At 41.6% G+C, this 24366-nt stretch overlaps 1 protein-coding gene across 5 annotated transcripts in view; it reads right to left on the reverse strand.

The window, feature by feature from the left end:
• Positions 1-3484: 3484 nt before the first annotated feature.
• LOC140135382 (suppressor of cytokine signaling 3-like) overlaps positions 3485-24366 on the reverse strand; it is an 88123-nt gene continuing 67241 nt past the window's right edge. For 3 of the 5 annotated variants that reach the window (XM_072156828.1, XM_072156830.1, XM_072156827.1), the window contains 2 exons: positions 9725-9791; positions 3485-4703 (listed from right to left, as the gene is read on the reverse strand). In XM_072156828.1, the coding sequence (XP_072012929.1) occupies positions 3957-4607 (651 nt within the window). In that variant the 5' untranslated portion in view covers positions 4608-4703; positions 9725-9791 and the 3' untranslated portion in view covers positions 3485-3956. The remainder of the gene's footprint in view (positions 4704-9724; positions 9792-24366) is intronic. The other 2 variants (XM_072156829.1, XM_072156826.1) reach the window with 1 other exon arrangement.

Below are 24366 nucleotides of genomic sequence, written 5' to 3' on the forward strand. Positions count from 1 at the left end.
GAATCATGGCGATCACCTGTGCTCAGAAGGTATGCGGTAGCCGGGATCCCGCAGTTATCGCGATCCCGGCTTTTTAACTTTATAGACGCTGCGGTAATTTGTGAGTCACTGAATTTATATTAAATTTTGTTACTACATCAGCAAAAACATTTTAATTTACTCAGAGCTGTGACAGGCTCCAGAACAGGCGTATGCTAGATTATGAAGCTGATAACTGATGTTAACACCTATCGTGTTTCCCCAAAAATAAGACAGTGGGGCACTTTTACTTACCCGGTCCAGTCGCGATCACGATGAGGCACTAGGTCTTATTCTCAGGAGGGGTGTCTTATTTTTCCATGAAAACAAATCACCAATTCTGTAGTCATACATCAGCATAAACATCTGAATTCCATCAAGAAAGTCCTGCTACTCTTCATCCATGTACAACAATCTCTGGTACATTTTCAACCCTGGTATTTATGCACAAAAAGTTAGATTTTTTTTAATTTAAGGACCGGTATGTCAAAAACTTCTCTAAGATCCCTATTACTCTCCAAACTCTGAATTCTGAGTTTCTTGTGAGTCCATTTCTATTTGAATCATTGGCCCCAATCTGTCATGTTTAGCAATAACACTTTCCTTCAATAAGGACTTCTTCAGGTAGCTGCTCATAGCCCATTTGCAACGCAACAGTTATTTTGTCCCGTAAATTCTTCTCCCATGTCACAACCTCTTGCAATATCTAAATGATCTACTTATACTAATGTATTGCGGTGGGAGTGCTGTAGCAATGAGTGCTGCAGGGTCTTATTTTCAGGGGAGGCCTTATCTTTCTGAGCTTGAAAGAATTTAATAAAAAGGTTGACATAAAACAACTATAGTAAAAATGAATAGTAAATAGTAAATAATTTTTACTATCCATTTTTACTATCCTTGTTTTATGTCAACCTTTTTATTAGTGTGAATTTTATGGTCATACAACTTTTAAAGGAATAAAGTTATTCTGACAAAAATAACAAAGAAGTGCGTCCAGCGCTAACAATTTTTTGGGAACACCAGAGACCAAAAATGTTTCCAGAAAAAGAGATTGTACACTGACCGACCACAGGACCTTGAGTTCAGCTGACACACCCCCTATAGCAGCGGACCATTTATCCGGAGGAAAAAGCCATATATGCGTTGTGCCAGTCTGCACAACTTAGCAATGCAAGAGTACACCCACTCCACAAAAATGAAGCAGTCTGCAAATGATAGCACTCTCTTTATTTCTCTCTCTTCTCTTGTATTGTAAAAATACTGATTAGCTTAGATTGCAAAAGGGCAATTGTAAGCAATAATCCTAGTTAGATAATAATTGTACCACAGTAAAGGTGTCATCATCATGCTAATTGAGAACAAAAATTAATTTTCAATATTCACAAATATTACAACTTGTTTTCCTTAGTGGATGTTTGTTTGGGGGAGATTTATCAGAAGGTTTTTGAGGTAAAACTGCTCTAGTTGCACATGGAAACCAATCAGAGCTCAGCTTTAATTTTATAAACAGCTGTGAGCTGTTTATAAGCTGAGCTGAGCTCTAATTGATTGCCAAGGGCAACTCGAACAGCTCTGCTTTCAGACACTATGGAGGAGTTTTCTGGTGTAGAAGCAGTGGAATAATTGCAAATACTCTTGAATACGCCATGGTGTGGGGGAGGCATAGGGGGGCCCGGTGGCTGGCAAATTAAAGTTTTTTATGCAGAACTAAGCCTAGCCCTCGTTTTGCTTGCCAACCTCCCATAGTTTTTCTGGTTGGCCGCAAGATACATCAAAAGGCCTAAGCCTCTAAGCGCAGTTGTATGATATCTATGTGTTAAACAAGACAATTGAAAGTCAAATTCTATGGACTGTAAAAATGGTCACATTGACCTCAAACAAGGCAGGGCTGCGGAGTCTCTTTTGGAGTCGTAGTTGGTGAATATTTTGGTGGAGTCGGAATAAAATATCTGACACCAAAAATATGTAATAAATTGTTAAAACTAGTTTACTGCAGTATGTGCTGAATATGTTTTTCATAGGAATTTGGGGACATTATGGAACGTCCTATAGATGTCTGTTCTTCTTCAGATCTAAGGATGTAGGCTTTTAGTTGAGATGAATGTGGATGCACTTTTTGCTCATGCTCAGTATTTAAGCTCCTCCCCTACATAGCACAGTAAACAGACACTGGAAATGTTTGCAATCATCTAGTGGTTAGAAAATCAGAAAAAAAGTGCAGAGCAGCACATCTCCAAGGTGAATGCAAAGCTGCAGATCCCGAAGGCAAGGGTAATATTAGTAAGTCCAATGAAGTTTCAATAAAACTGTGCATAAATCAATTGCCTAGTGCATATTCTCTCTGTATGCTGCTTTACGTTTTAGCTTGCTTTTTCTCTGAGCTCATGTTTGAGGAGTCAGAGGTTTAGCTTTACAGCCCTGGAAAAAAGTAATGTTAGAATCTAGTATGCAACAGGGCAATGTCCTAAAAGCATTCAGACATGTGCAGATTATAAAGTGCTAAGGTCTAGGCCAGCAGTGGTGAACCTATGGCCATCTCTGTGGGCACTCAGGCCTTGTTCCTGCAGCTCTGGCATTTCTGGGTAGATAAATAAACTGCTGCATTCAGTGCTATTTTAAAGCAATACTTTTAAGGCTTTCTGGGACTGCAGGAGGAGCAAGGAGATATGGACAGGGCTGGATTATCATTGGAGCTCCTGTCCCATGATTCTTCCTGTTCAAAGGGACTTTGAATTTCCCCTCCTCCGTTACTGTCCTCAAAACACCAATACTATTGAAAGCTGTGGCAGAGCATGGAGAATAAGTTGCTGATTAAATTGCTGTGTCAGCACTTTGTGATAAATAAGTGGGTTTTTATGTGTAGTTTGTGTACTCGGCATCTAAAAGGTTCTCCACCGGTCTAGGCATTGTACTGTACTTGCAACCAGTAGATTGGGATTCACATGTGGTCAACTAAGTAGGGCCTCTAGCTAATGTCAGTTAAGAAGTACTATTGTGTCTGGTGTGGTTTGTATAATCTTTTTAAGCTTAGAATCTGGTCTGTTAAAGCAGGGAAATTTGTAAATGTGACACTGTAATGACACCATCTGGATGTTAAAACTTGAAGAAATACTACATAGAGCTTACGTTATATGAAGTTGCTTAATGCAGAAGTCATGAATAAAAGTTAATTATGTATATACTCCTCCAAATACTCCTAACTTGCAGCAGTATGATATGCTGATCCACCCTAATTGATGTTTTTGAAAAATAAACTTCAATATGGAGAACAAGAAACAGCAGTATTCCTTTTGGTTGTTACAGTCGTATATTTACCAGGATTTTTCCCATGAAACCAAATGTGGCTCAACATTACCATATTGGTAAGAAACATCACAAATGAACATGGTTTGCATGCTATAAAAGGACAGGAATCTCTGCACTATGCAATCAAAATGAGTAATGACAATGGACAAGACCAGCATGGTCAAGTGAATCATTACTTTTAATATCTGAAAGTATCAAGGGTATATTTTCTTTGTTGCCTTTTACTTGTTATTCTGTCTAATGTCACATACTGTTCCATTACAGACGTCATGCCCCTTATCTCACTGTGCCCGCAAGATGCTTATAAATTAATACAGTAAAGAAATAAATGTGAAAAAAACATAAAATACATGGCATTGGGATATCAGCCAAGTGTTCCCTCTGGATAAAAGTCATCTCTCTGTATATATAAAGAAATAATCTAATGTTCTCTGGATAATTTTCTTTTCTTGGAAAGATATTTTCTGTGGGTTTTGAGCTAGTTAATTTATTTTTCCTTTTCTCTATGACGTCATATTTGATGTACTTGATGTAAGAAAACATGGAAACAAAGGAGCTGTAGACATTTTTATTTCTGCAATAAGGTTACTTTAAGTCTTTCCCGAATAGTTTTCAAGCTTAACTAAACAGAATTAGTTTTGAAATGCATTTCGAAGCATTTTAGAGACAGGAAGTTCCTCCAGGTTCCCTTCGGAGGCAGATGCTTCTGCAGGCATATTGGCCACCACTGTCCTTTTGCATAAATACTGTAGAGACACCACTTTGCAGTTTAGTGGCTGTGTAAGCATAAGTGGGACAGGATGCTCTTTCCCTTCAATATAGCACAGATTAGAGTCAGACTCTCCTGCACTTGTCAAGCGCATGTAATGTTCAACCAGCTTCACCACACAAGGAAATGTTGGGGGAGTTTCTGCTCCTGCTACTGTCTCCAAGTAAAAAGATGTTCCCTCTAGTTTAATGCGTAGATTGGTTATACCAGCAGATGTGCGAAGGCTGAGAGTAAACAGGTGATGATGGTCTGAAGAGTCACGTATAAGAAAGGATCCAACAGGTTGATCAGATAATAGCTTTTTGGCTTCAGTACCCGAGAGGGTGCTCCAGTAGTAGCCACTGGCTTCCAGTCTCTCAAGTGCAGTCTCCACCCGTTCATAGCCACCACAGAAAGATTTGTAGTGGTAAGACAATTGGGCAGCCCGTGAGCTCATGGCTGCAAGGATGGATGATGGACAGAAGCGATGGAAGCAATTCCAGCAAAGTGTGACCATCGTCAAAATAATGAACATGGACTGCTGTATGTTTTGAGAGGTGAACTCAGGCTGGTTGTGCTTAGCTCTTTGCACCACGATTAGTGCTCACCTGTGTCCACCTTCCCAGTTCATCTGTAAGACAAAAAAAAAAAAATCTAAATCAGTGTAATGTACTTTAGGTAATTATTTACTTTGCCTGAAAGAGTTTCTCAATTTATAAAATACATTATTGCTATATAGAAGCTGTCATTTTATTTGGGTAGCACCTCGTGGTGACTTTAATCATGCCTAAAGACCATATTATTCCCAAGATAACACATCATCTAAGGTTTAGTCAACTACAATAAAAAGTGCATGCACGTTATTGCTTTTATTTTGAAGCATTCTCAAACATTGCTTGTCTAAAGCTACATACTGTATGATAGCAGTTGGTAAAACAATTGTTTGGTTGCCATCTTACCTGGCTTATCCATACATATAGATGTTCAGCTTGGCAAAGCAGTACAGTGTTTTTTTATGGGAAGAAGGTATCCTACATTTACGCTGGTACAGACTTTATAAAATGAGACCATAAAAAAGGATTTGTTTATGTTTTAAAATTGTTGACAGTGGAATGCCTCGTCCTTTATTGGGTAGGATAAGTCCATTCATGTGTTCAGATGTTTTCTGTGTTCATTTGATACTGTTATATATTTATTCTTGTGACTCATTTGTACATGTACCAGAAATATCTCAAGTCAGTGATTCATTCTCTAATATTCCTTTCATTTGTATAAGTTTGGAAGGTCATTTTCATTTGTGGTTATAAATACCACATTGCTCCCCTACTGTTTTTCATTAGGTAAAGACATTTGTCTGCCATATAATCATGTTGCAAGGCCTGTTTAATCGTCCAACATTATCTTATTGTGTTGCTACCTACAATAGGTGGCACTAGAAAGAGCCCACCAAGAACTGTAAATTTTAATCATTGGGCCTTGTCCTATTGGCAGAATAAAACATGTGTTTTTACATCTGATAGATGTAAAAATAGATGTATAACTGTAGCAGGTATCACTAATAGCCAATGCATCCCCTGATCCCCTGCAATCAACAAACTGGGAGATTGCAAGTACCCCTTATCTGCTTTTGACCTCTGGGTTTTGGCCATGCTGGTCCAGAAATCCCATACAAGTCAAGGTAGCATAGGACACGCAGCATCTGTGGATGGGGCATAGATATTGTTAAAACCCCATTAAATTATAATTGTAATGTAATTTATTAAATAAATTCTCTCAATACACTTGTTTTTATGCAAAGCCAAATGAGAAGTATTCATACTTTCTATGGTTGTCATATTCTCATACAGTATGGCTATAAACAATTTTTTTTCCTTTTTTTTTCAACACCAGAATCAACACAGTAAAGCTGCCACAAACAGGTAAATACAGTATATCAAACAATATCAAAAACAATAATATTGCAAAGTATAGTAAAGCCCACCTCAACTCCTCTGCCTTTTTACTTTTTTACAATTAAAAAACATAATAGCACACCCCAAGTGCTCATAATTTTAACCGCTAACTGGTGCTGTCAAGTCCTACAAATGCATAATATCATTAGAGGAGATTTATCAGGATTTGAAAGCCAGTTTTTTGGCATTCAAGCCCTGAAATAATTGCATTTATTGGCATTTCAGAATACGGCATGGAGGGGGCGTGAAGGTGGTGCGGCCATCTTCGGAGTGGACCAGTGAAGGGGATTCCTGCCCTGCATCTGCCCACTTACTAAAGGCTGTGAACGTTCACCGCTGAGCATTTGCAGTTTTTTGCGCAAAGCTGCCTACTCTGCCTGGCATTGTTTTGCCCAGCGACGTGGCAGCTCGTCGAAAACGACAGGAGTTCTATGCCTTCTGATGCATCCGCTGTGGAATGACGCAAGCACACAAGTGTATGATTAATTCCCCCCATTGACTCTGTAGAGCCACATAGACTTAAAGGTGGGTTCTCTCTTTTTCCATAAGGCCAAGCTGCCATTACTACATATTTTAACAGAGACATTTTTACAGGAGGCAATTTGGAATGTAGGAGAAATATATCTAAAAATGGGTGTTACTTTCATCCATCATCCAGATATTCCTCGCCTCACAAAGGATCCATATATGTCCATGCATATCTCCTAACAATAACTTAAAGATGTGAAGCACTCGCAAAAGGAATAAGTCAATCTGATATTGCAGGAATTCTCTAATTGAATAAGAGACAACTAATTTCATCCTTGAATCAGACATGATATGATGTATTGTGTCATAAAAGCAGCGTTAGAGATGCATATTCCCAGAAAGTAACATTACTTATCTTTCTTCTGATTTGTTACCGTCTTACTGGGAAATGCTCTTCAATTAGCATGTAACAATCATCTACATTTTTAAATACCTGAACTGCCCAGCCATTTTTACAGCAGGAAGAGCAGAAATGCTAGATATTAATGATACTGGTGACTCTTTCCATTGATTCATGTTTATCATCTCATTGTGTTCTAGGCGATTGCCTTTTTGCATTATTCATTTGTTCTAATAGTGACTGTAAACTTTGCAGTGTGACTTTATATTCTGGGTGATTAATTGCTACTAACACTTTAATGAGTGCCGGCCAACACTGAAACCCCAGAGCAGCATGTTACCAGCAATATTACCTTGGCTCATTGCTTGCAGGGAAATGACTGTATCCTCAGAGAAATAACAATATTTCTCACTGACCAGCACACATAATTAAATGGGATTCCCCTGTTAAAGTGATGACATGTTGTATGAATCGTCACTATTTCTGGTAACTCTAGCTATTTGGATACTTAAAACTAGAAGAAATCCAGCAGAATGTACCAGTACCATAAGTAAAACGTAACTTTTAGTAATTACTGATAAAATAAATTCACAGTGAACCACAATAGTATGCACATCAACCATCTAGTCAGCAAAAACACATCAAACCCTGTTAGTCCCTAATATGTAATCCCTACGCGCTTCGTACATCATGTGGCACACTCATCAGGGGAATAAATGTAGCTGTCCTGGCAACACCCAGGACAACAGCAGCATCCACTCAATGTCTCCTCTTTTCACATTCCAATGAGTGGGGGGGCAAGACATATCCCACTGCATGAGCATACAGTGGGATATGTTCTATCCTTCCGTTGTAAGGGCACTTTGGGAATCCGCTAAGTGTATTCTTACAATGGAGCGTAGAGCGTAAAGCTTAAGGCGTGGTGGATATGTAGCATTATGGATATGGGAATAGTGAAGAGCCCCTAAAGATCTGATAAGCCTGAAATTCTACAGAATTTTGACTTTTTTTGTTTTTTCTAGATTATTTATATGATATGCAACAATTTTTTGTAAAGTTTGGATAATCCCCATTGTCAGATATTGGATTAGAGGGTATCCTAAGGCTGGAACCCTTAATATGAGAAAAAACATTAGTTTCATTTCCTGTAGCAATAGTCCAAGAAATACATAATTTCACAGGTTCTTATTGAAATACACTGGATTTCTATGTGACACATAGGTCATATTACTCTATTAATATTGATACAGACAATGCTTAGGTGCACATCTGACTCACTAAAGTTTATTTTAGTCAATTTTCTGCCTTAAACGTTTTTTAAAGTGACCAGAGCAAAAAAGTAAAGATGCAGGACCTCTGCTCTTTTCACATATATGGCACATAAGATATACTGATAAAACTTAGCTATCAACTTCAGTTTCATAGCAGTGAATGAGGATTTACTGAAGAAGTAGTTGTACATGCACACTAATGTGCCATTTTACAATAGGACTCATGAATGCCTATTCCAGTAATAGCTGAAGGTTTAAGCAATTCCTTCCCTGGCAATCAGATACTTATCCCCTATTGTGTACAATAGTTTTTTTAATCCCTTACTTAGAATCTATATTAATATAAAATGTGAGAAGCTGCTCAACCACCCACTATGAAGACACATAGTCCTGTGCAGACGTGTTAAGAATCCTACACATAACAAACAGAGACTAGTCTTACCTGGGTGTACATTGGTAAAAAAACATTGCCAGGTGAAAGTGTTTTGCTCCGCAAATAACCTCAAATATGACTAGAGCTCCTGCTTCTGAAGCTGAACTTTTACATGTTATGTTATGGTATTATGTGCTTCTTAGAATGTAAAGGGACATAAGTGACAATGATCTCATGTGCGACTGCAAGTTTAGTAGTTCCTGATGTTATGCTGGCGAATTTGCTATTCTTATCTTTTAAAAAAAATGGAGGTGTCATTGGAGGGGATTACCAGAGCTTGAATAGATTTATCAGAGCCCTGAAATAGTTATGATTCCTGGTGCATAGCTGGGAATTAGGAATTGCAACTCTTTTTGCCACCTCCATGTTGAGTGGGCGTGGAGGGCCACTGGTGGAGTGGGCTGGTGTGGGGCCTCCTCCACACCATTCCCCTCATCTGCCTTCTGAATGCACAAGACAGGAAGTCTGGAGGGGTCAGTGTGGAGAAGAAAAGACTGACACAGGCACATACAGGCTGCAGCTGCCCCTCCTCCAGTGCTCACCACACGCTGCTGGTGGAGACCCAGATAATGTGAATTAAACCTATATAAACTACTGATATGATTCAGAATGCTGACAAACGCATTTTTAAAGTCAGCATAGCATAGGCCAGTGGTGGCGAACCTATGGCACGGGTGCCAGAGGTGGCACTCAGAGCCCTTTCTGTGGGCACCCAGGCCTTCACCCCAGCACCAGGTGCCAGGACTACACGACTTCACTACATTATCGTTGGAGCTCCTGCTCTGGGTCCCCTCATTCTTCCTCTTCAGGGGACCCTGGAAGGAAGCTATAATTCAACCTTCTCCATCTTCTTCTATTTTATTGGTGTCCTCAGGACGCAAATACGATTGAAAAGTGTGAAACAGCTGGGATCAATAGGTTACTACCCAAATTGTCATGTTGGTACTTTGCGACATAAAAGTAGGTTTTGTTTGTAGGTTGGGCACTCTGTCTCTAAAAGGTTTGCCATCACTAGCATAGGCTATTGGAATCTGCTACCAGCTGAACATTCCTCATGACAGGTTCTCTTTAAATACAGCAATGATCACAGTAAAGGGCAGTAATTTATGTTTGCAGCAGCTCACCTACCATCTTTGTTGTATATACTGGAACAATACGTGGCAGAGTCATCTCATTATCATTAGCTGGGGCAGATCTAATGGCAGAAAGAAAACATCCTAAACAACTTGGATTTATTTGCACTATTATAAAGCACTAATACCAACTGTACAGATGAAGTTTCAGGGTAAGGGTATATCTAATATGGCTGCCATGTTAAAAATATACAGGTAGAGCATTCATTCCTTAATGACCACAATATCCTTATTCTATGCTCATTTTCACCTTGAAGACAAGCTTGATTTTTCAATATATGTCACTTTATGCGTGACATGTTGTACTTCACATTAGTGGGAAATTTTGGTTGATACTTTTTGCATTTATTTATGAACAAATTTGAGATTTAGTAACATTTTGTAAATCATAAAGCAATTTTCCAAATTTTCAAGGAAATTTGAAGCTATTGTAGCTATGATTGCAGGTTGTTGCACAGCAGCCCGTGGTCCACTGAAGGAGCCCAGGGCTGCATGTGTTAAGTATCTACTAACAGATAGTTGCTTGTTAGGGAATGTATAATTTACTATATAATATAATTAATTATATAAGAGATTAAACGTTAGTGTTCCCTTGTGGGACAAAATGACATAAGAAAACACAAAAAAAATAAAAATGTTAGGTATAAAAAAAAAAAAGTCTATATAAAAAAGCACAAAACACACAAATATCACCCACCCCTTTTGAAAAAAAAGTAGAATCATACAAATTTTGCACCTCTACATTCGTACCAACAGAGGCTACAAAACTATAATAGTATTTATCCCAAAATACAAAACAATAAATACATTTATAATAATCGCAATCAAGAACGTTTATGAACCCCAAGTGTGTACAGATAAAATCTACAGGTATTTTCACCAAAAATAAGCAGATACACTGCCACAGTGACAAATGTAAAAAGTTATAACGCTTGGAAAGTGGTGTTGCAGAATATTTTTTTTCCTTAAAAGTATTTCATTATGCAAAGGAGGGCCATTTGTTGGAAAGAAAATTGGCAAAGAAAAATATAAAAGTTAAACCTTGTAGAAGGAATTGAACAAAAAAATGGCCTGAGCCGTAACGGAAAACAAATGCGGAGATAAAAAAATGTTTATCATTTTTAAAATTTTTATATGAATGTTTTTTATCTTCACCAATATGTATATTTGGTTTATAAAGTCCTCCCCCTGAAAGACAAAGCTGCACAATGAATATTGGCATACAGTTGGGGAGATTGGTTTTCAAAACTCTTTAAAGATTTGAGGCATTCATAAATATATATTATAACAGGACTGTGGACTGCTGTGTGTTTAGCTGTGGTTTGTAGAAAAATTATTTCCAAAGCCTTGTGTGTTTTGTGTATACCTCAAGGTCCAATTTATTTACTAGCTACCATAAACGGCCCTGTGTCCCTACAAACACAAATATGTTATGTACTGGAAGCTGAGATATCCTTAAATTATATGCTACTGAGATTATCAGGCCTTGCTATTGAACGCTTTTCCCAATTTCGCGCTAACCTGGCTTCTAGACGTATAATATGAATAATAAAAAATAATCAAAATCTATGAAGTAAGCTTTGCTTCTGGTACTGTGCATATGTATTAAGCTTGGTTCGGGTACTTGCAGTTGGTACAGAGAAATCAGCATGTGAGAAATGGATATTTAAGACTAATTGCATTGACATGAATTTCAGACTTTGATTAGAGGCTACATGCACAGGAACGTATGCCCGCCGGGCCGTAGCCGGGCGGGATATGTTCAGTGCGATGGAGACAAGGAGGGGTGACCCTCCCCTTAGATAGGGGTGCATGGGGAGCCTGTCAGGGTGATTTGGGACACCAAACTACCCACAGTTCCTTATTGGGTTAATATCGCAAATCACCCTGTAAATGTTCCCTCTGTGCCCTGTAGATCTCAGTATCTGCTCAGTGATCCAATAATGCCGCTGTAGTACACCATGGCTTTATGTGGCATGCACATTAACAGCTGGTTAATTAGCCAAATCTCTCTTCAGCTGTTGAAATGTGTTTTTAAACGCGATGTGTGACTGCACCCTCAATTAATTAATTAGGCAAATCCCCTCTCCACAGCTGTTATAATGTGTTTCAGAACGCAATCAAAACGCAACGTGGGACCGCGCCCTTAACTCCATGTGTGACCGCAGCCTCATAGGTCGTCATCTGCCTGGGGTGTGACTACAGTGCTTAGAAATGAAGGACACAGCCACAATTCTAAAATTAACAGTAGTGTACACTCCTGCAAATAACCCTCTCACATGGCTTGTGTCCATTCCTGCATATAACCTCCTTACGTGGCTTGTGTCCATGTGGATTTGAGACATTTGCAACAAAAAGTCTCAAAAAGAAACCAAAATTTGCGCCTGTCAGGATAGGAAAAACTGAACATGTATCGCAAGTAAAAAGACATGGTCATTAGAGATGAGCGAACATACTCGTCCGAGCTTGATGCTCGTTCGAGCATTAGCGTACTCGGAACTGCTCGTTGCTCGGACGAATACTTTGCCCGCTCGAGAAAATGGCATCTCCCGCCGTTTTGCTTTTTGGCGGCCAGAAACAGAGCCAATCACAAGCCAGGAGACTCTGCACTCCATCCAGCATGACGTGGTACCCTTACACGTCGATAGCAGTGGTTGGCTGGCCAGATCAGGTGACCCTGGAATAGACTAGCCCCTGCCTGCGCTGCTCGGATCATTCTGTGTCTGAATGCCGCTAGGGAGAGAGCTGCTGCTGGTCAGGGAAAGCGTTAGGCTGTTCTATTACAATAGTGTTAGGCAGGAGTGATTCAACAAGAACCCAACAGCCCTTCTTAGGGCTACAATAACGTTATACATTTTTTTTTTTTATTTGCAGCTAGTACCATATTGTGAGGAATTTGCAGGGAGACTTGCTACCGTTGTGTTTAGCTCTTAGTGACACACATATCCACCTCAAACACCAAAGTGGGACAATTTATTAGGGGTTTGATTTCAATTAGGCACAGTCTGCCAGTTTCTTTTTATTTTACGTTTATTTTTTGATAACTCAGCGTCATCTCATCTGGCATAGCAGTGTGCTTTCATAGTTTGCTAGAAAATAGCCATAGGAGAATCCAAACGGCTTACTTAGGCCTACAATAGCGTTATATATTTTATTTCTGGTTGATCTGCTGGTGGCTGGCCTTGCTGTAGTGCATCTACTACCATATTGTGAGGAATTTGTAGTGAGACTTGCGACCGTTGTGTTTAGCGCTTAGTGACGCACATATCCATCGCAAAGACCGAAGTGGGACAATTTATTAGGGGTTGGATTTCAATTAGGCACAGTCTGCCATTTACTTTTTATTTTACGTTTATTTTTTCATAACTCAGCGTCATCTCATCTGGCATAGGAGTGTGCTTTCATAGTTGGCTAGCAAATAGCCATAGCAATAGGATAGCATAGTTTGGTTTTAAAAACTAAAAAACACAAAAAAAAACACAAAAAAAAAGTTAAAAAGGGGTCAGAGGCCGTGTACTGGGCGGGGTGAGACACCACCTGCTGATGAGGGAGCAGGGGAACGCCGCAGAGCTACACTCCCTAGGTTCATGTCTGAAGATACTGGGACTCGTGGTAGAGCACTGTTGAGGCCAGAACAGTGCAAGCAGGTGATGTCGTGGATTGCCGACAATGCTTCGAGCAATTTGTCCACCAGTCAGTCTTCCACGCAGTCCACCCATGTCACCGAAATCGGCACTCCTCCAGCTCCTGCACCTCAGCCTCCCCCCCCCCCAGTCTGCCCCCTCCCAGGAAAATTTGGCATTTTAACCGGCATACTCTGAGGAACTGTTTTCTGGACCCTTCCCACAGTCACAAACCACTTGTCCGGTTGCTGCTGAGCAATTTTCCGATGCCCAGGTTTTCCACCAGTCGCAGTCTGTGGGTGATGATGACCTTCTTGACGTAGTGGAAGAAGTGTGTAAAGAGGTGTCGGACGATGAGGAGACCCAATCTGGGTTGAGAGGCCGGGTGAACACAGTGCTTCTGAGACGGAGGAGAGTCCTCGACCAGAACAGGTTGGAAGAGGCAGTGGTGGGGCCAGATGGAGAGGCAGGGCCAGAGCTGGTGCATCAGCGCCAAATGTGTCACGTAGTGAAGCTCCCGTGGCGAGGGCTCCCGCGGCGAGGGCTAGATTTTCAGAAGTCTGGAGGTTCTTTAAGGAAACACCGGATGACCGACGGACTGTGGTGTGCAACCTTTGCCAAACCAGGATCAGCAGGGGTTCCACCACTACTAGCTTAACTACCACCAGTATGCGCAGGCATATGAATGCTAAACACCCCACTCAGTGGCACCAAGCCCGTTCACATCCGGCCGTGCACACCACTGCTCCTTCCCCTGTGTCAGCTGATAGTCAGCCCCCTGCCCAGGACCCTGGCCCAAAAACCCCATCGTCGCCTCCACGATCCTCCACAGCATCCACCAGCGTTCAGCTCTCCATACCCCAGACGCTGGAGCGGAAAAGGAAATATAGTGCAACCCACCCGCACGCCCAAGCCCTCAATGTCCACATCTCCAGATTGCTTAGCCTGGAGATGCTGCCCTATAGGCTGGTAGAGAACGAGGCCTTTCGCAACCTCATGGCGGCGGCCGCCCCTTGGTATTCGGTCCCCAGCCGCCACTACTTTTCCCGATGTGCCGTCCCAGCCCTGCACCAGCATGTGTCAGACAACATCATCCGTGCCCTGACCAACGCCGTTTCTGACAAGGTCCACCTGACCACGGACACGTGGACGAGTGCTGCCGGGCAGGGCCACTATATATCGCTGACGGCACATTGGGTTAACTTGGTGGAGGCTGGGACCGAGTCTGACCCTGCGGCTGGTCATATACTGCCGACGCCGAGGATTGCGGGGCCTACCTCGGTCCAGGTCTTTCAGGCCTACTATGCCTCCTCCTCCTCCCACCCCTCCTCCACCTCCTCCTCCGAACTACCATCTGTGGGCATGGCGCCATCAGTCGCTAGCTCTAGGCACAGCAGCAGTGCCGTCGCTAAGCGACAGCAGGCGGTGCTCAAACTGCTGAGCCTAGGCGATAAAAGGCACACCGCCCAAGAACTATTACAGGGCATCACGGCGCAGACTGATCTGTGGCTGGCACCGCTGAACCTGAAGCCAGGCATGGTTGTGTGTGACAACGGCCGTAACCTGGTGGCGGCTCTGCAACTCGGCAGACTGACACATGTGCCATGTCTGGCCCATGTGTTAAATCTGATAGTTCAGCGTTTCCTCAAGACATACCCCAATCTGTCTGATTTGCTCACGAAGGTGCGCCGCATCTGTGCGCATTTCAGGAAGTCCAGCACAGATGCTGCCACTCTCAGGGCAGCGCAGCGCCGCCTCCAACTGCCCGCTCACCGACTGTTGTGCGACGTGCCCACGAGGTGGAATTCAACATTAACCATGTTATCCAGAGTTTACCAGCAGCGCAGAGCGATTGTAGACTGCCAGATGTCAACTTCCACCAGAACTGGTAGTCAGGTCAGCCAGCTTCCTCAAGTCTACAATGAGGAGTGGACGTGGATGTCTGATATCTGTCAGGTGCTGAGTAACTTCGAGGAGTCAACACAGATGGTCAGTGGCGATGCCGCCATCATCAGCCTCACCATCCCGCTGCTTGGCCTGTTGAAAAACTCTCTGGTCAGCATGAAGTCGGAAGCTTTGCACTCGTCACAAGAGACGGGGGAAGAAGATTCCCTTGTTGATAGCCAAAGCACCCTCAGGTCTGTTTCTCAGCGCATATCGGAGGAGGTGGAGGAGGATGAGGAGGAGGAAGAGGAGGAGAATGTTGGTGAGACCCAAGAGGGGACCATTGTTCAGTCCTTCACTGTTCAGCGTGTATGGGCAGAAGAAGAGGAGTTGGAGGAGGAGGAAATGGACAGTCAGGCCAGTGAGGGGAGTGAATTCTTGCGCGTTGGGACTCTGGCGCATATGGCAGATTTCATGCTAGGCTGCCTATCCCGTGACCCTCGCGTTCAAAGAATTTATTCCAGCACCGATTACTGGGTATTCACTCTCCTGGACCCACGGTACAAGCAAAATCTTTACACTCTCATCCCTGGAGAGGAAAGGAGTGTGAGAATGCATGAATACCAGCAGGCCCTGGTGCACAAGCTGAAACAGTATTTCCCTTCTGACAGCGCTAGCGGCAGAGTGCGTAGTTCTGCGGGACAAGTAGCGAGGGAGAGTAGGCGAGCAGGCAGCTTGTCCAGCACTGGCAAGGGTACGCTTTACAAGGCTTTTGCCAGCTTTATGTCACCCCAGCAAGACACTGTCACCTGTCCCCAGTCTCGGCAGAGTAGGGCTGATCTTTACAGAAAGATGGTGAGGGAGTACGTAGCTGACCATACCATCGTCCTAAATGATCACACAGCTCCCTACAACTACTGGGTTTCAAAGCTGGACATGTGGCACGAACTGGCGCTGTACGCCTTGGAGGTTCTTGCCTGCCCTGCCGCTAGCGTGTTGTCCGAGCGGGTTTTCAGTGCAGCTGGTGGCATCATCACCGATAAGCGTACACGCCTGTCGACTGACAGCGCTGACAGGCTGACGCTTATTAAGATGAATAAAGCCTGGATTTCTCATAATTTCCAATCTCCACCAGGTGAAGGAAGCTCAACCTGAATAATTTATGCACTCCTCCTCCTCATTTTCCTCCTTCTCCTCTTTGTACACTAAAGCAGAGGAAACTGGCTATTTTTTGACAGGGCCCACTGGCTCTAGCTATAGTACTCTATGCATTTAATTTTTCTGGAGGGCCACCTACCCGGTCCTCTGTTTTAAACAATTTTTGGGACTGCCACATACAGGCACTCAATCTATTAAATTTTTCTGGAGGGCCACCTACCTGCTCCTCTGGTTTGAAAACTTTTTTGGACTGCCACATACAGGCACTCAATCTATTTCATTTTTCTGGAGGGCCACCTACCTGCTCCTCTGGTTTGAAAACTTTTTTGGACTGCCACATACAGGCACTCAATCTATTCAATTTTTCTGGAGGGCCACCTACCTGCTCCTCTGGTTTGAAAACTTTTTTGGACTGCCACATACAGGCACTCAATCTATTTCATTTTTCTGGAGGGCCACCTACCTGCTCCTCTGGTTTGAAAACTTTTTTGGACTGCCACATACAGGCACTCAATCTATTCAATTTTTCTGGAGGGCCACCTACCTGCTCCTCTGGTTTGAAAACTTTTTTGGACTGCCACATACAGGCACTCAATCTATTTCATTTTTCTGGAGGGCCACCTACCTGCTCCTCTGGTTTGAAAACTTTTTTGGACTGCCACATACAGGCACTCAATCTATTCATTTTTTCTGGAGGGCCACCTACCTGCTCCTCTGGTTTGAAAACTTTTTTGGACTGCCACATACAGGCACTCAATCTATTTCATTTTTCTGGAGGGCCACCTACCTGCTCCTCTGGTTTGAAAACTTTTTGGACTGCCACATACAGGCACTATCCAAATTAAATTGTCTCCATAGCAGCCTCCACACGTTGTCTCCATTGCTACCTCCAAAAGTCGTCCATATAGCTGCCTCCATAAATCGTCCCCTTATCAAACGAGGTGTGTCAGGCAGAAATTTGGGTTGTTTTCATGGATTCCACATCAAAGTTGTTAACTTTGTCGCCACCCTGCTGTGTTATCCACAAAATATACTGGCAAACTTTTATGATTAACCGATATTATTTCAGCGCTTCTTGCGCATCTGTTTACATTCCCCTCACCCGCCATATCCCAAACTTATAAGAACGCTACTACACTTAACTTGGTGGAGGCTGGGACCGAGTCTGACCCTGGGGCTGGTCATATACTGCCGACGCCGAGGATTGCGGGGCCTACCTCGGTCCAGGTCTCAAAGGCCTACTATACCTCCTCCTCCTCCCACCCCTCCTCCACCTCCTCCTCCTCCGAATTACCATCCGTGGGCATGGCGCCATCAGTCGCTAGCTCTAGGCACAGCAGCAGTGCCGTCGCTAAGCGACAGCAGGCGGTGCTCAAACTGCTGAGCCTAGGCGATAAAAGGCACACCGCCCAAGAGCTATTACAGGGCATTCCACATCAAACTTGTTAACTTTGTCGCCACCCTGCTGTGTAATCCACAAAATATACTGCCAAACTTTTACCATTTACCGATATTATTTCAGCGCTTCTTGCGCATCTGTTTACATTCCCCTCACCCGCCATATCCCAAACTTATAAGAACGCTACTACACTTGATCTTATACAAAAGGTTCTTAGAAGTGCTGTTTGGGGAGTAGCCTAGAGACAGGGGCTTGGATTGGCGAAAGCTCGCCTGGCAGCGGAGCGCCAGCTCCATCCCAAGATCCAACTAACATAGTTTTAACTGCAGCATCTTTAATCTACTACTAGTTCACTGCCTCCATACATGGTCCCCTTATCAAACGAGCTGTGTCAGGCAGAATTTTCAGGTGTTTCACCACATACATAGTGGAACTCGGCGCGTCTGTCGCCGCCATGCTGGAGACCTGCAGTTGCAATCATAGAAGCGCAATATGGATGCCCCATACTGTCGCTCTTAATCATGGAAGTCCTCTCCATGGCTGCCTCCAAATGTCGTCCCCTTATCAAACGAGCTGTGTCAGGCTCATTTTTCGGGTGTTTCACCAGATACGTTATGGAACTTGGTCACTATGTCGCCACCATGCTGTGTTATCGGCTAAATATACCGTCAACCTTTTGTTCACAGAGGAAATAATTTCAGCGCTTCTTGCTCACCTCCTTTGGTTCCTCTCTGCCACCCATTGGTTTGAAGCCTGAGTCCATTTAGGGTATGTCGCCATGCCACTCTCTAGCCTGCCGCTGCTGCCGCTGCCTCTGCATGCCGTCCCCTATAGTGTCAGGGTCAATTATTGGATGTTTTAGATGCTATCTAGCTTCATTCTGTCACTCTGTCATGGCCATGCTGTTGCCCATAATTTTGGCATAATGGTGCGCTTAAGCAGCCTCAGAGGCATCCATGCATGCTGCCCCTGCTGTTTCCTGTCCATTTACGTGGTGTTTCCATCCTTTTTTGAGGTTTCCAGGTATTTGGCCAAGCTTCCCTGTGCAGAGCCTTGGTCCCCTTGAAAAATGCTCGAGTCTCCCATTGACTTCAATGGGGCTCGTTATTCGAGACGAGCACTCGAGCATCGGGAAAAGTTCGTCTCGAATAACGAGTACCCGAGCATTTTAGTGCTCGCTCATCTCTAATGGTCATACATAAGGCGCAAAAAAGAGCTGAGTATGGGATGGGTCGGAGCCAACCAGCATTCTTGCTTACTCACGTTAGTGTTTTGATACATAAAAATGTAAATTTTAGTGACATTGGGAAAAAAATTGATAGCAAGGGGAATGAGAGTACAATAATTTAGTGTATGTACTCTCATTCCTATACAACTCTCCCCACCCGCTGTCTTCAGTAAGGAATTTGATCATTTGCCAGATAATTGCCCCATATTTGGATTGGGAGACATGAATGATGTTTTAGATTTAGAATTGGATAGAATGTCTCTTAAAGTGTTGGAAAAAAATGGGTGTTAGCTAAAATTTATCTGGAATTAGGATTAAAAGATCCTTGGAGATTAAGGAACCTAACAAAATGTCTTTTTTCTGTTATAGCATGTCACATAAAACTGGATAAAGGATTGACCCAGTGATATGTAATGATCAAGGTGTCTATCTCACTGAAAAAGTAAATTATGGATCCGGTAGTATTATTGCTGTGTGTCAAAATTAACGCGGAGAACAAAAAATAAGGCTAACTAAGAGATTAGGATAATCCTTATTGGTTCACTGTATTGAACAAGGATGAGGAGATTAGAGAGCATTTTTTCGAAGGAATAATTGGGACACAGTACCAGATTGGGACACCCTGGCATTTCTGAGAGGGTATTTATCGTACTCAATAGAGGAAAAGAAAAAGGGTTTTGAAGAGGAAAAAATTAGGAAGGAGGTGGTGTTTGCTGCAGAAAAAAATATAAAAGGTATTTAAAGAATAAGGCTCAACACAAGTTATTGTTTCAGAAATATGAATAGTATAAAGGGTATATATTATATTATAGTAGTAGCAAAGTAAGATTTGTTTTAAATAATCAAAAAAATAATGGAAGAATTGACACAATTAGATGTAGTAATGGGGAAATTAGTATAATAAGAAGGCAAAATTTTTCGTTTTATTCACATTTATATCAGTTAGAAAGAATCCAAGGTATCCAAGAATCCAAGATAGAATAACCAAAAATCGCACACGAGCAGAGGGTGATGTTAGATGCTATAATTAGTGAAGATTAAATTTTAAAGGTCCTTAAAGATATCAGGAAAAACATACCTCCAGGAAATGGTGGTTTATTGTTTAGTTTGCATACAAGATACAGGTTAGCACCTGCTTTGGCCAGAATTTTTAAGAATTCAGCTGAAAGCAAATGTCTTCCGGAGTCTATGAACCAGGCAAAAGATCCGTTAATGGTGGAGTCTTATCAACCAATCTCCCTGCTTAATACAGATATTAAAATTCTGGCAAAGCTATTGGCAGGGAGATTGGTCAGGATTCTTCTGCATATAATACACAAGGACAAGAATGGGTTTATACCAGAAAGAGATAAACTGATGTTTAGTAACCCTTCCACAAATGTGAGGATATAAACGTTAAACAGACTGAAAGTTTCTGCCTGTGAAGGGGAACGAGGCAAGATTGTCCTCTCTCCCCCATGCTCTATGCAATGGCAATTGAGCCCTTGGCAATTAAAATTAGAGCTGACCCCAACATTTAACAGAAATTTACATCGGATCATTCCAACGGTGGTGATTTTATATAAATGTTGGCATTATAATAATATTTTGGAAGGTAGAAATGGTAATTTGGAATTAACTTCCTTATGGGAAAATGGGACCATTGAGGCATATGAATAATAAAGGAATAAATAAACTGAAGCATGTGCTGGAAGATGGTAAAATCAGACCATGGCAATAATTGAAGGAGGAATATGGATTATTGGATAAATGTATGTTTGAATGTATACAGCTTTTGCATGCTGTTCGTTCTATTGGGGATAAAAATAAGCACCTTGAAAACAAATGCCCAGTGATTGTAAAAAACTTACTTTTAGAGTTGAAGAAAAATGGAAAATACATGGTGTTTCTCTAAATTGGAAAAGAATTTATAGCAATGTTTTGCAGCAAAGAATGGTAATCATCGTATGATTCATTTTAATGTCATACACAGATTATATTATACTCCAAAATTTTGTTTAGTATTGTTAAAAGAGAAACTGATAATTGTCCCAGGCGTTTTATAGAAGTAGCGGATCTCCCCCATATTGTTTGGAGTTAGACTATCATAAAATAAGACTTTATTTGTCCCAAAATGTAAATTCAAATGTTTTACTCAGATCAGAACATACAGTATAATAACATTAAAACATTATAAACTTCACATTTAGTAAACATTTTAGTAATACGTCTACCTACACAATGATATGGCATCCACCTTACAACTGTGATAACTTGTTCTCAAGTCTTATGGCCATAAATTCCTCCGAATCTATCGGTTTTGTAATCCAGTTGAATGAATCTGCCACTAAAGGAACTGACGCTTTCTTTGACAAAGCTATGCAATGGGAGGTTGATAATTCCTATTATTTTTCCTGAAACGAGCAACTGTCATATCAGCCAACATGTCATTCCAGTTCTAAAAACTTTTGTAGAAAACATGAAGGACTATTAATGAAGCCACCTGGCGAAACCCGGAGTCAGGCTGGTAATGTCGAATGTGTAACCACTCTATTTTTATCTGAAGATTTTTGTGAGTACATGAAATAAAAGGAGAAGTTTCTTATGAAAAACCCTATTGCACTATTGTGTATTTTTCTCTTCCCTTACCGGTGAATGGAATTGAAGTGTTCCTTTTCTGCAACAAAGCAGAACCAACATTGGAGGAGTTGAGTTTCCGTGTCGGAAGAGGCACTTCGAGTTGAAAGAACGCTACACCAAAGGGGGATAGCGGGCAAATAAGGTTTTTTTGCCTCTACTCGGGTATATGTGTTTTGAAATGGAGAGGTACTGTGTTTTTCCTCATTGTTTTATTCAATAACACTTAATATACACGGGGGGACGTTGATGCAGAGGGACATTTGTATTTTTGTATTACAATATCCCTCAGTCTCACTCTTTGCATCCTCAGGGTTAGACAGTCCACCACCCATTCTATAATCCCAGTATCTACATTCATTGACACTAGCTTTTGACTAGCTATGGCTGCTACCACTGTTGTTAGGCCCCTATTTACATGTTTTTTCGTTTATTTTGCTATCGCATAAAAATTTTTACTAAACAAATATCACAAGTAACCTTAACATTATATCATATTCATTCCTCTTTTTGCCAAAACAGAGTACATCAGGTATCATTAAGCCTCCTTCTTTGTGTCCCTTATACAAATGGGAGATTTTAATTCGCACATGCTTTCTCCCCCATTGCACAGCCTCTCAATCAACTTAAAGAGTTTTTCTTCCACCCACACCGGAGATGCAGAAAGCTCACATAAAAACTGAGACAGAACCACCATTTTTAATAGGCATATTCTGTCCACCCTAGTAAGGGGCAATTTCACCCATATATAGATTTTTGATCTAATTTTTGCAATCATTGGCAGAATATTTAGCTCAACAGATCACCTTATATCTGCGGAGATCCGAACCCCCAAATAGTCCATAGGCGAATGAGGTTCCAGTACCTGCAGATTGCCGATGGCCTCAGTGGGAGATTCATCTATTGGGAGCAACACTGTTTTTTGCCAATTGATTTCTAATCCAGAATAATTACCACATTCTTGTATTATTTGAATTGCCTTTGGAAAAGAGTTGACCGAGTCACCTACACACAACAGAACATTGTCCGCCTTGAGCAGTATTTTATCTGAATATGTAATAAATAAGAAAAAGGAGTCAGCTCACCTGGATATCGTAGAACATGCGGTAACAGCGTAAAGGTTCGTGAGCACGGAATACTGCGGCTCTGAAGTTGTATACAAACAAGGAAAGAGAAAAATCCAGCTTCAACGGAACCCACGTGAGTATAAAAATAGAAATTTATTCAGAAACTTCTTAAAAAAGTTGAAATCAGCATACAGAAAAACCGAATCTTAGGTTCACTCACGAGTTGTCCAACCAACAGATACATTATCTAGATATCACCCTTATCAGTACTGAATGGGTTAAAGTGGAACCTTACACCAAAACTGTAGCCCTAAATTCTACTTTAAATGCGAAATCGTGCCATCCCAAGCACGTCATAAAGAACATCCCAGTGGGTGAAATGATCCGCATAAAAAGGAATTGTACAGATGAGGATACATTAAAAAACAAAATTGATAAAAAGAAAGGAGATCTCAAACAAAGGGACTATCCCAACTGGATGCTAAATAGAGCACATAAAATAGTACAGGATATCCCCAGAAAGAAGTTACTGGAAGAAAAGAACGAAAACGATAACACAGAGGCTAAATTCAATAAAAAACGTATGTCACAAATTACATTCTCTACCACATATAGCCTACAATTCTGTGAAATTACACAAATTGTTAATAAGCATCTTCCCATACTTTATATGGAGGATAATTTGGGGTCTTTACTTCCCAACAAAATTAATTGTGTGGCCAGAAGAGCTCCCACTCTTGGTATGCAATTATCCCCTAGTTTATTTCTCTATCAGCATGGGTATCAGGATGGGTGGCTTCAGGTCACAGGTTTTTACAAATGTGGCCATAAGAAATGTATCTGTTGTAATTATTCCGCACCAAATAAACAGTTTAAATCAGCACGTACACAACAGAGGTACAAAATACATAAGTACATTAATTGTAATATGACGTTTGTTATATATCTCATCACCTGTACTATTTGCGATCTTCAATACGTTGGCTGTACAACATGCTCGCTCAAAACACGAATACGTCGTCACATATCAGATGCAGGAAAAAAGGATTCCATTAATGTCTCTATGGTATCCCGGCATTTTCAAAACATCCACAAGGGCGATTGCTCAGGGTTATCTGTTACCGCCATAGAAAAAGTTACACGTCCTGCTAGGGGAGGCAACCACAGAAGGAAACTTCTCAATAGAGAAACCTTCTGGATCTTCACACTGCAGACACGAGTTTCCGAAGGTCTGAACAAGAGGCAAGACGTAATTCACCAATACTAGTTTATATTTTCTGCCTGCATGCTATCATCAAACATGTTCCACAGTGTATACAAAATGCCTGCCTTGTTTGTTTTTTAATTATAATGTTATGTTTTTATGTATCACTTTGATTTGAAAGGGTTGTCAATCAAATGGAAACACACACGTGATGTGTGACATCACAGCGTTGCACATCACGTGACTGTGGTAAACGAGTATATCTACTTCCCGTTTGTATTTCCATAGTAGCCATGATTAAGGAGATGATTCTCTGAAACGCTTAGGCGATTGTTGGTCCCCCCACTACCCTGTACACACATCAATTAAGCGGTTTTTCTGTATGCCGATTTCAACTTTTTTAAGAAGTTTCTGAATAAATTTCTATTTTTATACTCACGTTGAAGCTGGATTTTTCT

The sequence above is a fragment of the Engystomops pustulosus genome, chromosome 6 (genome assembly GCF_040894005.1).
Source record: "Engystomops pustulosus chromosome 6, aEngPut4.maternal, whole genome shotgun sequence".
In the NCBI taxonomy this organism is placed as follows: domain Eukaryota; kingdom Metazoa; phylum Chordata; class Amphibia; order Anura; family Leptodactylidae; genus Engystomops; species Engystomops pustulosus.